Here is a 14672-nt window from a genome sequence, read left to right as displayed (position 1 = left end):
ACCAGGTGCCATCAGGAGGTCCACCAGAGGGGCCAGGACATTAGAAGCCCTCCCACTGTTGGCCCCCCCAAGCCCCTGTCCTGGGCCCACAACGCTGCTTGGGGTTTCCCGGTCGGGGTTGGGAAATCCCTGTAGATTGGGGGGCTGGAGCCTGAGGGGTGTGGGGTTTGGGTCATGGGGGGGACCTCAGTGGGGTACAGCGCCATAGAGTTCACCCTGCAAAGCAGCCATTTTCTCTAGCAGGGGAACTGATCTCTGGATGATCTCTGGAGACCAGTTATAATTCCAGGAGATCTCCAGCCGCCTCCTGGAGACTGGTGCCGCTGGCTGGGTCCAAGCCAAGGTGGGGGTGCAGACTCGGAAGGGGCCGCCAGTCCCCTACCACTGCTGGCAGTTGCCGGGGTGGCTTAGCTGGAGGACAAGCCCTGGCCGCAGGGTAGACTGTCCCTCCCTCACTGTGCACAAAACTGTGCCTGGGCTTTCCTCAAGGATGTGTTGTAGGAGTGGTGTTTCCCTGCACTCAGAGCATCATGGTTTTATACCTGGGAGAATGCATTTCTTTGGTCCTGGAGAGTGCCTTCATTGCCATGGGAATTTGGATTTCATCTCTGAACCCCCACCACCGTTCTGAGCGGCACCCCACGCCTCCACAGGCTCACACACACTGTTCTGTAAACAGCAGAAACTTTGCTCTCCTGCGTGGCATAATTCCAGTACAGGAGTGCTCATTAGCTGTAATTTTAGGAGCGCAAAATGATGCCTTCCATGTAAACAATGACCTGCCATTTTGAACCCGGTTCTCCCAGATTAGAGTCCGCGCACTTAACCACTACACCAAACCACTACACAATACACGGCCACGTTTAACTTTAGAGTCCAATATTTGGGCGATGGGGTTCACCATTCGCCATCAGTGAGCTGGAAGTCGAGGTCTCCACACATTCGGCCCTGGGTCCCATGTGAGCAAGGATGCCTTCCACGTAAACAATGACCTGCCATTTTGTAAGCCTTTGATTTGAGTTCATTTCATTTCACTTGGGGGGGGGGAAATCTATTGGGGGGCATACACAGGCCCTTGCTCTGCTCTAGAGTGCACCTCTAGCCAGAATTGTTTTTTTAAAGGGGAAACAGCAACCTGACATCTCCCTCCAGAACAGGGTTGCAATTTCTGGTTCGGGAGAGTCTTGGAGATTTGGGGGTGGAGCCTGGGGAGGGTGGGGTATCATGTCATCGAGCCCCCCCCCTCCTGTCAGAGTCCCGCAGCAATCAGATAGATGCACCGTATCTCCAGGCTGTACGTTCCATTCTGGGGCTCTGACCTTGTCAGCCTGGGCCTTGTAGTCCGCTTTAGCCTTGTTCAGAGTCTTTTGGATTACAGGCCAGTGATCCTGTAGTCCTTGCCAGTTGCCACCAAGTTTGGAGATTCCCTGAAGGGGGTTTAGGAGTCCCCACCGTGGGGAGAGGGGCCCCTTGATAGCCATGCAAAGCCTTGAAAGGAGATAGTCCCGCAGAACTATGAACAGAGTTATTGTAACTGTATTCCGCTGTCAGACACCACTGACTGGCGTAAATCCAAAAGAGGTGGACGAAGTACAACAAAAAGGGCAAACCGTTACAAGAATCAAGGTGAAAAGGAGAGCGAGGGTCAAGCTAAGAGAGAGACAGAAGATCCAGGACGTCAATAGGATGCACGTCCTTAAGAGATTTAGGCAATTCAAGTTCCAACAGTCACATCGTTGGTTTTGCACAGCACCCTGAAGGGCCCGTTGTATTTCCATCCTAACTTTCTGCGAGGCTGTAGACTCTTCAAGTGTTCGGTAGATCGATGCACCGTATCTCCAGGCTGTATGCTCCATTCTGGGGCTCTGACCTTGTCAGCCTGGGCCTTATAGTCCGCTTTAGCCTTGCTCAGAGTCTTTTGCAGTGATCCTGTAGTCCTTGCCAGTTGCCACCAAGTTTGGAGATTCCCTGAAGGGGGTTTAGGAGTCCCCACCGTGGGGAGAGAGGCCCCTTGATAGCCATGCAAAGCCTTGAGGGGAGATAGTCCAGCAGAACTATGAACAGAGTTATTGTAACTGTATTCCGCTGTCAGACACCACTGACTGGCGTAAATCCAAAAGAGGTGGACGAAGTACAACAAAAAGGGCAAACCGTTACAAGAATCAAGGTGAAAAGGAGAGCGAGGGTCAAGCTAAGAGAGAGACAGAAGATCCAGGACGTCGGGGACAACAGACAAGACAAGACAGAAGAAATGGAGGAAGGAGACGAACCGGACCTGACAGATGGGACGCTAAAGTGTCTCTGTTACTTTAAGCAGGGGAAGGGTTTGATTAGGAATAAAGAGGAAAGATACCCTCCACCAGGGAGGAAAGGATTAGAACGAAACAAAGACTGGAGTCAGCTGTGAAGTAACACTGACCAGGAGTTTTCGTTCTAATAAATAGAGACTACCCCATTGGGGTGGAGCTCGAAAAAGTTCTGAGGTGTGAGAGGTATCATGCCTCTGATTCCTTCATCCTCCCAGTCCCGCTGAAGGAAAGAACACGGAAACTACGGAGATCAACGGAATTCATGACATCCGCGTAGGGTAGCAAGTCAACCCAATCGTCCTGTTGATAGTTAGTAAAGCATCCAAGGAATTGCTCTACCACCTGATTGACCCGCTCAGTTTGGCCATCGGTCTCTGGGTGGTAGGCATTGCTGAGGCCCCTTTCGATGCCCAATACTTGCATGATTTCCTTCCAAAATGTGGCAACAAACTGGGTTCCTCTGTTGGATACTATCTTAGTTGGCACCGAGTGCAATTTTACAGCGTGCTGGCGTAAACATTTTAGCAAGGGCTTTGGCTGTGGGTAGCTGCTTGAAGGGTGCCTGTTCGGAGAATAAGTCCACTACCACCCAGATTACCGTCTTGCCCTTGCTAGGAGATAAGTCCATAGAAATCACCTCCCAGGGCCAGTTAGAGGTCTCTAGCGGTCGGAGCATCCCAAGCGGTTTGCCTCGGCGCCTTTTGCTCATGAGACACGTTTGGCGTGACCCCACGTATTGCAAGATGTCGCCTCATGTGAGGCGACCAGAACTGGCATTGTAGTAGATGGAGGGTTTTTAAATATCCGAAATGTCCAGCCAGCCTGGGTCCATGCCTAAAATGCAGGACCTCCCCGCGGGCAGCCTTTGGCACAAACAGTCTGCCTCCCCCCCCCCCCCCATCCATGGCTCTTCCCCCCACCCCCCACCGGTCTCTGCTTTTTGTTGTTCAGTCGCACAGTCGAGTCCGACTCTTTGGGACCCCATGGACCAGATCACGCCAGGCCCTCCTGTCTTCTGCCGTCCTCTGAAGCTTGCTCAATTTCATGTTCGTTGCATCTGTGACACTGTCTAACCATCTCATCCTTTGCCGTCCCCGTCTTCTTTGACCTTCAATCTTTCCCAGCATCAGGGTCCTCTCCAGGGAGTGCTCCCTTCTCATTTGGTGGCCAAAGTATTTAAGCTTCAGTATCATTATCTGGCCTTCTAGGGAACAGTCAGGGTTGATTCCTTTTAGGATTGACTGATTTGATCTCCTTGCAGTCCAAGGGACTCTCAAAAGTCTTCTCCAGCACCATAGTTCAAAAGCATCTATTCTTTGGCGCTCGGCCTTCCTTATAGTCCAACTCTCGCAGCCATACATGACTCCTGGGAATACCATTGCTTTGACCATGCGGACTTTTGTTGGCAGGGTGATGTCTCTACTTTTTATCATGCTGTTGAGGTTCGCCATCGCTTTCCTCCCAAGGAGCAGGCGTCTTTTGCCTGGCTACAAAGCAGACGTTTCCTCCAGGGGAACTGATCTCTGTTGTCTGGAGATTAGTTGTGATTCCAGGAGATCTCCAGGCCCCACCTAGAGTTTGGCAACTCCACAAAAGGAGGCTGCCTCCACCATCCCTAAAGGATGTGGCATCAGTGCAAATGAGACAGGATTTTTGGGGGAGCAAAGGTGGTCAGGGCCTGCTTTGACTGGGGGTCACGAAGAAATCTCCACAGGGCCTTCCAAAAGGTGCTCTAACTTTAGAGAACCTTGCGTATGCATAATGTCTTCTGATCTCCTAACCTGAGTTTCCCCAGTGCAGAATTTTGAGGGACCTCTTTGGGGAGGGACAGAGGAAAGTCTTCATCCAGAGGGAGGGGAGGCCCAGGAGAAGAAGAGATTGGATTTATACCCAGCCCTTCACTACCCAAAGGTGTCTCAGAGCGGCTTACAAACTCCTTTTCCCTCCCCCTCCCCACAACAGACATCCTGTGAGGTGGGTGGGGCTGAGAGAACTCTGACACAAACTGCTCTTTTTCAAGGACAGTTGTGCCAGAGCTTGTGACTGACCCAAGGTCACATCAGCAGGTGCAAGTGGAGGAGTGGGGAATCAAACCCGGTTCTCCCAGATTAGAGTCCGCGCACTTAACCACGACACCAAACTGGCTGGGGGATCCCTGAATGACCTCATCCTCTTCTTCCCACCCCAGGTTCATCGAGGCCACCGAACAGTTCATAGCGAGACCAAATTCATTGAGCTCATCGTGGTGAATGACCATCGGCTGGTGAGTGCCCCTCGTGGGGGTGGGGGGGCTGGGCCTGTGGAGAGCAGGAGAGGTGGGCGCATTGTCCCAACCCCCTTGAGATGGGCCAGGGTCAGAGCTGCAAGCTGGAAACGAGCGCGAAGGCGTCCAAAGTGCAACCGCCCGACCCTGCTTCTTGGAGGAGGGGCTGACCTCCCTCTTGAAACCCGACCTCCCAGTCCGGGTAGGAAAGTAGCGCTCTCGATCAGGTCCAGCGTTGTTGGCAGCCCAGGTGCAGCTGTGCCACAGCTGGGGTGGCTAAATCCACTGCAGTGCTCCAGACAGCACGTCGGGCTCATGAAAAGGAGCCTCCCAAAGCAAAGACGTCCCCTCCTCTGAAAAATCCCTAGGGCAGGCAGGGGCCGAGGCAGACCCTTCCCTCTTAGACTGGAGACAGACTGACCATAGCTGGCTCTGGGCAGCAGAGGAGAGGGGAAACCTTTTGACAGCCAGAGTTGTGCCATAGTGGAATCAGCTGCCTCTGGAGGTGGTGAGCTCCCCCTCACTGGCAGTCTTTAAGCAGCAGCTGGACCAACATTGGTCAGGGATGCTCTAAACTGATCCTGCATTGAGCGGGGAGGGGGAACTAGGTGGCCTTTATGGCCCCTTCCAGCTCTGTGTGATTCTAGGATTCCCTGTGGTGCAAGCTGGGCTTTGCCACTTGACTCACAAACGTACTTCCTAAAACAGCATTGGAACATACTGTCATATATGGTGGAGATGTGAGAAGATTTGTAGATTTTGGAAAAGTATAAAACAAGTCATAACAGAGATGACCAGTATAGACCTACAGTTGTTACCAGAAATTTATTCGCTTGACATAATGCCAGATGGAATTAAGCGTAATGACCTATACATTACATTATATATTCTTACTATATCTAGAATCCTCGCTGCAAAGTCTCGGAAATCTGATAAAATACCAGATAGAGAAGAGTTAATTATGAAAATCTTTGAAATAAAAGAAATGGACAAAGTAAATATGCTATTATCAGGGATAAGATGAAAATGTGGTTCAAAAAGATGGTGAAAAGTTAACAAATGGATTGGGGGGGAAAGTGTTTAATGTAAACTCCAAAAAATTGATTATCATAAGATATGTCTTTTTTGTAATGGAAAAATGATACATAAACTATATTTTAAAAAAACCACAAACGTACATCCTAGCAAGCCAACCTCAGCGCCCACAGCATCAGGTCTTTGTGTCCCTCGTGGTTCCTGTCGCTCAGACGTGTGCCTGGAGTTCCACGCTTGGAACTTGATCCCCCAGCATCCACCCACTCCGTTCAGGTTGGGTCCGCAGCCCGTCGACAGAAGGGGTTTAAACCTTTCCCCATCTGCTCTTCTGCTAGCCTGAAATGGCCCCAGTGGGCTGCGGTTTGTCCTGCCAGGGAATGTAATGAGAGTTCCGTGTGTGTAAGTCCTCCCAACGGAACAAGTCGCGGCTCCCCAGGGAACAAAGAGCTTGGGGCAGGGAAAGCTCTAAGCCCCCTCTCCCCACGCACCGTGGTCTCTCTCCAGACCAGGCCTGAGCCTGCCTGGGATTTAAGCGCCCAGCATGGAGTTCCCAGAATGCATCAGTCTGCCGGGCACATGGACAGCACACGGACTTCTTAGTCCATGAATTGGCCCTCGCGAATTAGTGGGCCAGGCTTCAGCATGGCCCCTCATCTTCTGTGGTCTCCAGAAATGCTAATCTTAAAATAGCTCCACTTTTGGGGGTCAGGCAGCGGGAACAGGGCCCTTCAAAGGCATCAGGTGTGGCGCTCAGGTGTCTGTCTTGGAGCTTTCTGAAATTGGTGGGCCATGGCCCAGACTCAGAGCCCACACTGACCTGGCCTCAGGGGTTCTGGGGCTTGGACTGTGCTTCCTTCACCACCACGGTACAATGGCTGTGTGCCCCCCCCCCCGGTTGCCAAGAGCCAACAAGGGTTGCCAAGAGTCGGTGAGAACAGGAGCCCCTTGCTTGGCCACTGTGGGCTCATTTCCTCTAGCACAGGCTGGTACCCCTAGAACCAGGGGTCATTTCCTGCAGGAGCGCACAGGAGCGGAGCTCCGGCAGTAAAGAGCCCAGGGGGCGGGCACATGCAACAAGCCCCACCCCCTGCTCCCAGCAGCCCTCAGTCAGAGCAAGAAGCAGCCAGGTAAGTTGCAGAGGGCCCCCCCCCCGGCCCCCCAGTCCAAAACAGTCCAGTGGCACCTTTAAGACCAAGTTTTATTCAGGTACAAGCTCTCCCTCCTCTGCGACGACAGATCTGCACGTATCTCCTCCCCCCATAGCTGCAATCCAAAAGAGTCCAGTGGAGCCTGAGTGGTGGGTGTTGCCTTCTGACACACTTCCGGTGATGTCAAGGGGTGTGGCATATGCAAATAAGTTATGCTAATGAGTTATGAGCTCCTGCACCTCTTTTTCTACGAAATGACCCCTGCCTAGAACTCTCTCTGTGCCTGCTCTTTTCCAGTTTGAGCAGCAGCGCCGCTCTGTTGCCTTGACCAGCAACTTTGCAAAGTCTGTGGTGAACTTTGCCGATGTGGTGAGTACGGGACCCGCTCCTCCCCAACCCTCAGTGAGGGGCAGTGGCCCTCGTCCTCTCCACGGGCGGTCCTTCTTCAGAGCCCCCTGGAAAGGGGAGGCGAGGGGGACTGACTTTCCCTGGGGCCTGTCCAAACACAGTAAGCTTGGGACTACCCGCTGGCCTGCTGTGAATAGGGCAGGGCCTCTGGAGGTCTGCTACCCGTGGGTACCGGGAAGGAAATCCACTCCTCTCCTGCTCGCGTCTGGAGCTCGCTTCCTGCATCTGCGGCCCAGGCAAGCTCCTCTGGGGAGTGGAAGTGGTTCTCTAAGTGCGGGGTGGTGTCGGTGGGGGTTCCTTCCTCCAAGCGGCACCCCCCCTCATTTCCTCTTCCGGGTGCAGATCTTTAAGGAGCAGCTGAATACCCGCATCGTGTTAGTTGCCATGGAGACGTGGGCATCCGGGGACAAGATCCAGGAAGACGAGGACGCCCTGGAGACGCTGAGCGAGTTCATGAAGTATCGCCAGGAAGGTCTTCCTGAACACAGCGACGCTGTGCATCTCTTCTCGTGAGTTCTGACAACTGTACCTTTTCGGAGCGGAGAAACGGGATTGCCAACTGTCCAGCCGGCCACTGCCAGCGGTGCTTTTAAAAGCAGCATGATATGGGATGTGGAGATGTCCACCTTGAGTCCTGAGATGGTCAGGGGAGAGGCAAGCCGATGCATCGATTCTGATTTCCATTAGAAGCTGCTGTGCTTTTTGTTGTTGTTCAGTCTCACAGTCGAGTCCGACTCTTTGCGACCCCATGGACCAGATCACGCCAGGCCCTCCTGTCTTCCGCCGTCCTCTGAAGTTTGCTCAATTTCATGTTCACGAGGGCAGGCTGGGGAGGGGTCAGGTGGCAACACCAGTGTTGCAACAAACAGGACCACGGTGTATAATAGCTAGTAAAACAGTAAATCACCGTGTACAATTAAACAATATTTGTTGTTTTTTATATGCAATGTTTAGAATTCAGTTATTAACAACATCACAACAATAACACTACAATATGCGATATAAAGCTTAGCAGTACATACAGAGTAACACAGTACTAGTTACAGACAAACGACGGAGTTCTAGTACACTGTCCGTTTGCGTGTCCTTCTTCAGGTTTGTCATTCTGTAATTATTTCTTCACTAGGATGAAGTGCTGCAAGCCATATTTCAAAATGCTAATTCTTACACAATTTTTTGATGTAATTTTGTTAATAACTGAATTCTAAACATTTGATTTACCCTCTCGCCCGGGGTTCCTGCCCGTCTCCGGGCAGCTCCTCTTGCCGTTGGGGCTGCTGAGGACAGGACCCTTCACAGCTGTGCCGGATGGGTCCCACTTCCCACCCGCTCACTGCACTTTCCTCCTCTCTCCCCCCCCCCGCCAGTGGGCACACGTTCCGGAGCAGCAGCAGCGGCACCGCTTACATTGGGGGAATCTGCTCGGTCGCCTGGGGTGGAGGTGTCAATGAGGTGAGTTGGGTGTGGGGGTGCCAACTCTGGGGTGGTGTCTGGGGAGGGCAGGGATTGGGGTTGGGGGTATAGCACCATAGAACCCGTCCTCCAAAGCAGCCATTTTCTCCAGGGGAACTGAACTCTGTCATCTGGAAGCCACTTAATCATTCTGGAAGAGTTCCAGGCTCCACCTGGAGGTTGGCAGCTTGAGGTGTGATGAGACATAGAGTATCCGATTGTTGGAATGCTGGGAACTTCAGACAGCCGTGGCCTGCTTCTCCAAGCGTGCGGTCAGACGTGCATTTTAATCCTCTGTTAAAGGTAAAAGTAAATGATCCCTTGCTCGAAAGCCAGTCGAGTCCGACTCTAGGGTTGCGGTGCTCATCTCCGTTTCAAAGCCGAAGAGCCAGCGCTGTCCGAAGACGTTTCCGTGGTCATGTGGCCGGCATGACTAAACACCAAGGTGCACGGAACACTGTTCCCTTCCCACCGAAGAGGTACCTATTTATCTACTTGCAATTTCTTGCTTTCGAACTGCTAGGTTGGCAGGAGCTGGAACTAGAGATGGGAGCTCACTCCATCATGCAGCACACTCGGGTCTCGAACTGCTGAACTACTGACCTTCCACAGCCTGCAGTTCAGTGACTTAACCACTTGAGCCACCGCAGCTCTGTTGCCCCACCTCTAATTGATCCAGAGTATTTTGGAACAGAGAGTACTGATCAGATTCACCCCTTTAAGCACTCTTCTAAGCGCTTTTACCCCATTCTTGAGCAGACAGACACATATCAGACCTGGTAGCCAAGGAGTGTTGCCATCAGCCATTTTTTAAAATAGTTTCTCCCTTGAGCATGCCCACAAGCACTGCTGTGCTATGTGGGGCTTTCAGCCATTTTTTAAAAAAGCTTGTCCTCTGGGCATGTGCACGAGCGCTGATCAGCCTGCTAGGACTTGTAGTCTCCCTCTCTAAACGTTTCAACGTACCCCTTCCCCAAAGCATAGGGAAAAGCTGACGTACAGGGGCGTTTTTATTTGAAAGTTTTTGTGAAGAAAACAAAGTTTAGAGCAGCCCCTGTGGGAGAGGGGGAGAGAAAGAGAGGTGCGAATACGCAGTTGAGCGCACGTCACTAACTAGTAAAAAAGAACGGTGGCCAGAAAACAAGAGACCAGTCAGACCTGCCTGATGGCCTGGGTGTGCAACAGCTCAACCCAAAAGGACCGGACTTTCATAGGTATCAAATAAACACGCAGTAAAAAGGGGGGAGGGGAACGGGACACAGACAGACAGATGTTGCTGTCTGATCATGCATTTTAAATCCATAAGGGAACAGCCATGGCAACGGATTAAACTGCACGTCTGATCACAGCTGAAGTCTACTTTCCCACTTACCCCTCCCAGAGCTCTCCTGCTCCCATAAACTTTTATTTATTTATTTGTTTGTTTGTTTGTTTTCATATTTGTATCCCGCCCTCCCCAATGGGCTCAGGGCGGCTAACAAGGGCAAGGTCATTTGCCACGCCATAGGTAAAAACACATAAAACCTAGTAAAACATCCGACACTATAACCACCGTACTCAATCCATTACTGATATCCTAAATCCAAGATGGTAACACCGCAGTTCCAGATGGTCCTCCCATAGCATACATGTCCAATGGCGACGGCTTGTCAGATCTTCAATAGTTTCCAGGTTCTTCCTCGGGCCTCGTTGATGCATCCTTTAGGGTACCTTGGCGGTGGTGGTATAATGAGGCAGCGGCTCCTACTCAAAGGCCTGGTGGAAGAGCTCCGTCTTACAGGCCCTGCAGAACTGCTCAAGGTCCCGCAGGGCCCAGATCTCCCCTGGGAACTCATTCCACCAGGTAGGAGCCGCCACCGAAAAAGCCCTGGCCCTGGTCGCAGCTAGTTTCACATCCTTGGGACCCGGGATGACCAACAAAGTTTGGGTCCCAAAACTTCTGCATCCATTCTATCCTGGTGTCCTTCCTGCCAGGAACTCCCTCTGTTCTGTCTGCCTTGCCCTTCCCTTGCGGTCCTCAGTCCTCACCTCCAGTCGACACAAAGCCTTTGTTCCGGCAACAGAATGTGCTCACAAATGATCTTTTCCTCTCCTCTATCCTCTCCTCTCCGTTCTTTATGCCCCGTCCAGTCTGAATGTAGGTTGTAAACTCCTCGGGGCAGGGCCCTGTCTTTTCTGCATTGACGAGTTTGTGCACAAAGGGTGCTAGCAAATAATAGCAAAGAGTAGTCGGGATCAGGTTGGGGTCTGTGTACAGCAGCCCAGCAAAGGAGGGTGAGGCTGGTTCCCAGGAGCCCGTCATTACTGGGGGCAATGTGGACCTCAAAGAACCACCACCACCACCCCGGGGAAAAAATCTGGCCCACGAGAGCTCAGTGACATGCTACAGTAGACTCTTATCCGGGCTTCCCTTAGGATTGTCAGCTCCGGGTTGGGAAACACCTGGGGATTTTATTTTATTTTTGTAAACATTTTAGTTTTAGGATATATTCAACAAAGTTCAACATTTGTGTTACAATTCTTATCCCTTTATATCCTACCCTCCTCCCTTTTCCCACAGTGCTACAACCTCCTGCATAATCCTTAGGTTACTCTTAAGTACTTAAGCTCAGTGACATGCTACAGTCGACTCTTATCCGGGCTTCCCTTAGGATTGTCAGGTCCGGGTTGGGAAACACCTGGGGATTTTTGAGGGTGGGGCCTGAGGAGGTCGGGATTTGGGGAGGGGAGGGACTTCAGTGGGGGTCTAATGCCGTAGAGTCCACCTTCCGAAGCGGCCATTTCCTCCAGGGGAACTGTTGCCGAGAGATCCGTTGGAATCCCAGGAGATCTCCACGACTGGCTTTCGAGCAAGGGAAACCTTTACCTTTACCTTTTTAATGGCCACAGACTCCACCTTTCAGAGCGGCCGTTTTCCCCAGATGAGCTGATCTCTGTTGCCTGGAGGCCAGTTGTAAACCCCAGGACGCTTGGCAACCCCTTGCTCCCCCACCCCCCCAAACATAATTCTTTCTTTTCCTTCCCAAAGTATGGCAGCGTGGCAGCAATGGCCGTGACGTTAGCCCAGACACTGGGGCAGAACATCGGGATGATGTGGAACAAGCACCGCGCCTCTGCAGGTGAAATCCCTGGGGGACGGGGTGGGGGGGGGGCCCCCACCCTCGGAAGGGGGGCTGCCCAGCCGCTCGGAATAGCCCGGTGAGATCGCAAAGGAGGCGTTGTCTTCTGAGAGGGAGAGGTGCCGTTTTGGAATGGGTCTGCTTTTGTCTTCGGCGCTGAGGTGGTGAGCAAGGCTGTGCTCACTCTAAGCTGTGGAGTCTTGTGAGCAGAAATTCTACTTTTGTGAGCTACTGGCATTAAAGTTGTGAGCGAGCAATTTGGCTGCTGCATAAATCAGTTTGCTTCGGAGCCCTCCTCCCTGAGCGCAGATAAAAATGTGTGAGCCGGAGGCTAAAAAACTGTGAACTGGCTCACATTAACTCAGCTTAGTGGTGGTGAGTTCCCCCGGAACTGAACTTGCTACATCAAAGAAGGTGCTTCGTCAGGCTGCTCTGCTGTTTTCTGACTCCTCGTTCTGCCTTCGTAGCTCCGCTTTTATGAAAACTAACCAGCTTGCCATTGCTTATCTTATTTGCAAACAAACGAAAGCTTAACTTGGCTAAAACGTGGCAGGAGATTCCTGCCTCCTGTTGTTCTTTCTCTTCTTTTTCCTTTTTTAAAGCCAGAGTCCATGTATAGAATAGAACACAGATTAGAACAGCTGTAAATGATAATGTAAATGAGCTGCGGTGGCTCAAGTGGTTAAGACGCTGAACTGCAGGCTGTGGAAGGTTGGTAGTTCAGCAGTTCGAGACCCGAGTGTGCCGCATGACGGAGTGAGCTCCCGTCTCTAGTTCCAGCTCCTGCCAACCTAGCAGTTCTAAAGCAAGAAATTGCAAGTAGATAAATAGGTACCACTTCGGTGGGAAGGTAACAGCATTCTGTGCACCTTGGTGTTTAGTCATGCCGGCCACATGACCACGGAAATGTCTTCGGACAGCGCTGGCTCTTCGGCTTTGAAACGGAGATGAGCACCGCAACCCTAGAGTCAGATTCGACTGGCTTTCGAGCAAGGGAACCTTTACCTATTTAAATGATATGTATGGAATATTGCACCTTCAAAATCAGACAAGTCAACTCCCTGGGGCCATTTTGACTTGTGAAAATGACGGGGGAAGGGGAAGGCAGGAGCCCCTCCCCCCCGTGGCCCTGATCCAAATCAACCCCCTTTATCTGGGGTGTCAAACACAAGGCCCGGGGGCCGGAACTGGCTCTTACATGGCCCGTGAGCAACTGATGCGAGGGAGGAAGTGCTAGGGAAGAGTGGGTGGAGCCATTCCATTGCGGCTTCAGCACTGCAGAACAACTTCATCTGCAGCAGTCAAGCACTGCCCTGCTGCCTCTCCAGTCCGCCGAAGTGGGTTTTCCTACCTGAGGGACCGCCTTTCCCCGTATGTCCCCCCAAGAGCACTACGGTCTGGGCCCCCAAATCTGCTAACTATTCCGGGCCCCAGGGATGCTAAACTGGCCGCCACTAGGGCCAGGGCTTTTTCGGTGGCGGCTCCTACCTGGTGGAATGAGCTCCCGGGGGAGATCCGGGCCCTGCGGGATCTTATGCAGTTCCTCAGGGCCTGCAAGACGGAGCTCTTCCGCCAGGCTTTTGAGTAGGGGCCGCCGCCCCCCACTATATCACCACCGTGGTGGGCTGGAAGAGGCCCTGAGAACAAACATCTGAATACTGAAGCCACGGACCGTCTACCAGGAACTTTTTTGCAATTGTTCCGTCATCTTTGGATTTTGGAGCCCTTGAAGAATACTGAGCATTTTACTTGAATTAGGATTAGATTTTAAGATGTATAGTGTGTTTTAAACTATAAGTATATTATGTTTTATTGTAGCAAGGTTATCTTGCCTTTGTAAGCCGCCCTGAGCCCTACGGGGGAGGGCGGGGTATAAATTTGATAAATAAATAAATAAATAAATCCCTGTCCCAGCCCAAGGGGCCTTGCAGTGAGGAATACATCATCTCAGCTACTGTCCTTCGTACTGCTTCTGTCTCTGGTACCTGGCGTTACGTTTCATGGCGCACATGGCCTGGACCGATAGTGACATTTATGTAAGATCTGGTCTTCATAAGAAAGGAGTTTGACACCTCTGCCCTGTATAGTCCGTTCAAATGCTCTTCCCTGCAGCTGCTGTGTGGCTGGTTGGCTTGTTAAAAACCATCCTGTTTAGCTTGGCTGAGAATGTAAACGGGAGGTAGGGACAGAGAGCGCAAAAACCCCTTCCCCACTTTCCTTAATGAGGTATCTCCTTTTCCTCCCCACCCCATTTATCTGCAGGGGACTGCCGCTGTCCTGACTCATGGCTGGGATGCATTATGGAGGACACGGGGTGAGTGAGGGGAAGATGGGGGGATCGTGGGCGGGGGGGAAGGGTGCCTAATTTCAGAGCTGAGAGAAGATTCCGTACTAAAGTAGTCCTCAACCTTTTAGCCAGTTTGGTGTAGTGGTTAAGTGCGCGGACTCTAATCTGGGAGAACCGGGTTTGATTCCCCACTCCTTCGCTTGCACCTGGCTGGATGACCTTGGGCACGCCGTAGTTCTGATAACAGCTGTTCTTGAAAAAGAGCAGTTTCTGCCGCAAGCCATGGTTCTGTCGGAGGCGTTCTTGAAAAAGAGAAGTTTCTGTCAAGTGCTCTCTCCCCCCCACCTGCCTCACAGGGTGTCTGTTGTGGGGAGGGGAAGGGAAAGGAGTTTGGAAGCCCCTCTGAGACTCCTTTGGGTAGTGAAGGGTGGGGTATAAATCCCATCTCTTCTTCTTCTAATCTGGGAGAACCGGGTTTGATTCCCCACTCCTCCACTTGCACCTGGCTGGATGACCTTGGGCAAGCCGTAGTTCTGATAAGAGCTGTCCTTGAAAAAAGAGCAGTTTCTGTCAGAGCTCTCTCAGCCCCACCTACCTCACAGGGTCTGTTGTGGGGAGGGGAGGGGAAAGGAGATTGTCAGCCGCTCTGAG

General features: G+C 52.0%; 1 protein-coding gene across 1 annotated transcript in view; it reads left to right on the top strand.

Moving 5' to 3' along the window:
* The window catches only part of ADAM11 (ADAM metallopeptidase domain 11), a gene marked incomplete at its 3' end in the record, with an annotated part of 50333 nt that overhangs the window by 11681 nt on the left and 23980 nt on the right, over positions 1–14672 (top strand). Inside the window, 6 exon segments of the mRNA XM_015419993.1 lie at positions 4498–4572; positions 7053–7124; positions 7506–7672; positions 8531–8615; positions 11644–11734; positions 13997–14048. Coding sequence (XP_015275479.1) covers positions 4498–4572; positions 7053–7124; positions 7506–7672; positions 8531–8615; positions 11644–11734; positions 13997–14048 — 542 coding nt within the window.

This window comes from Gekko japonicus, unplaced genomic scaffold (assembly GCF_001447785.1).
Source record: "Gekko japonicus isolate JY-2015 unplaced genomic scaffold, Gekko_japonicus_V1.1 scaffold5158, whole genome shotgun sequence".
NCBI classification, from domain to species: Eukaryota; Metazoa; Chordata; class Lepidosauria; order Squamata; family Gekkonidae; genus Gekko; species Gekko japonicus.
This window is presented reverse-complemented; position numbering and strand designations above follow the sequence as displayed.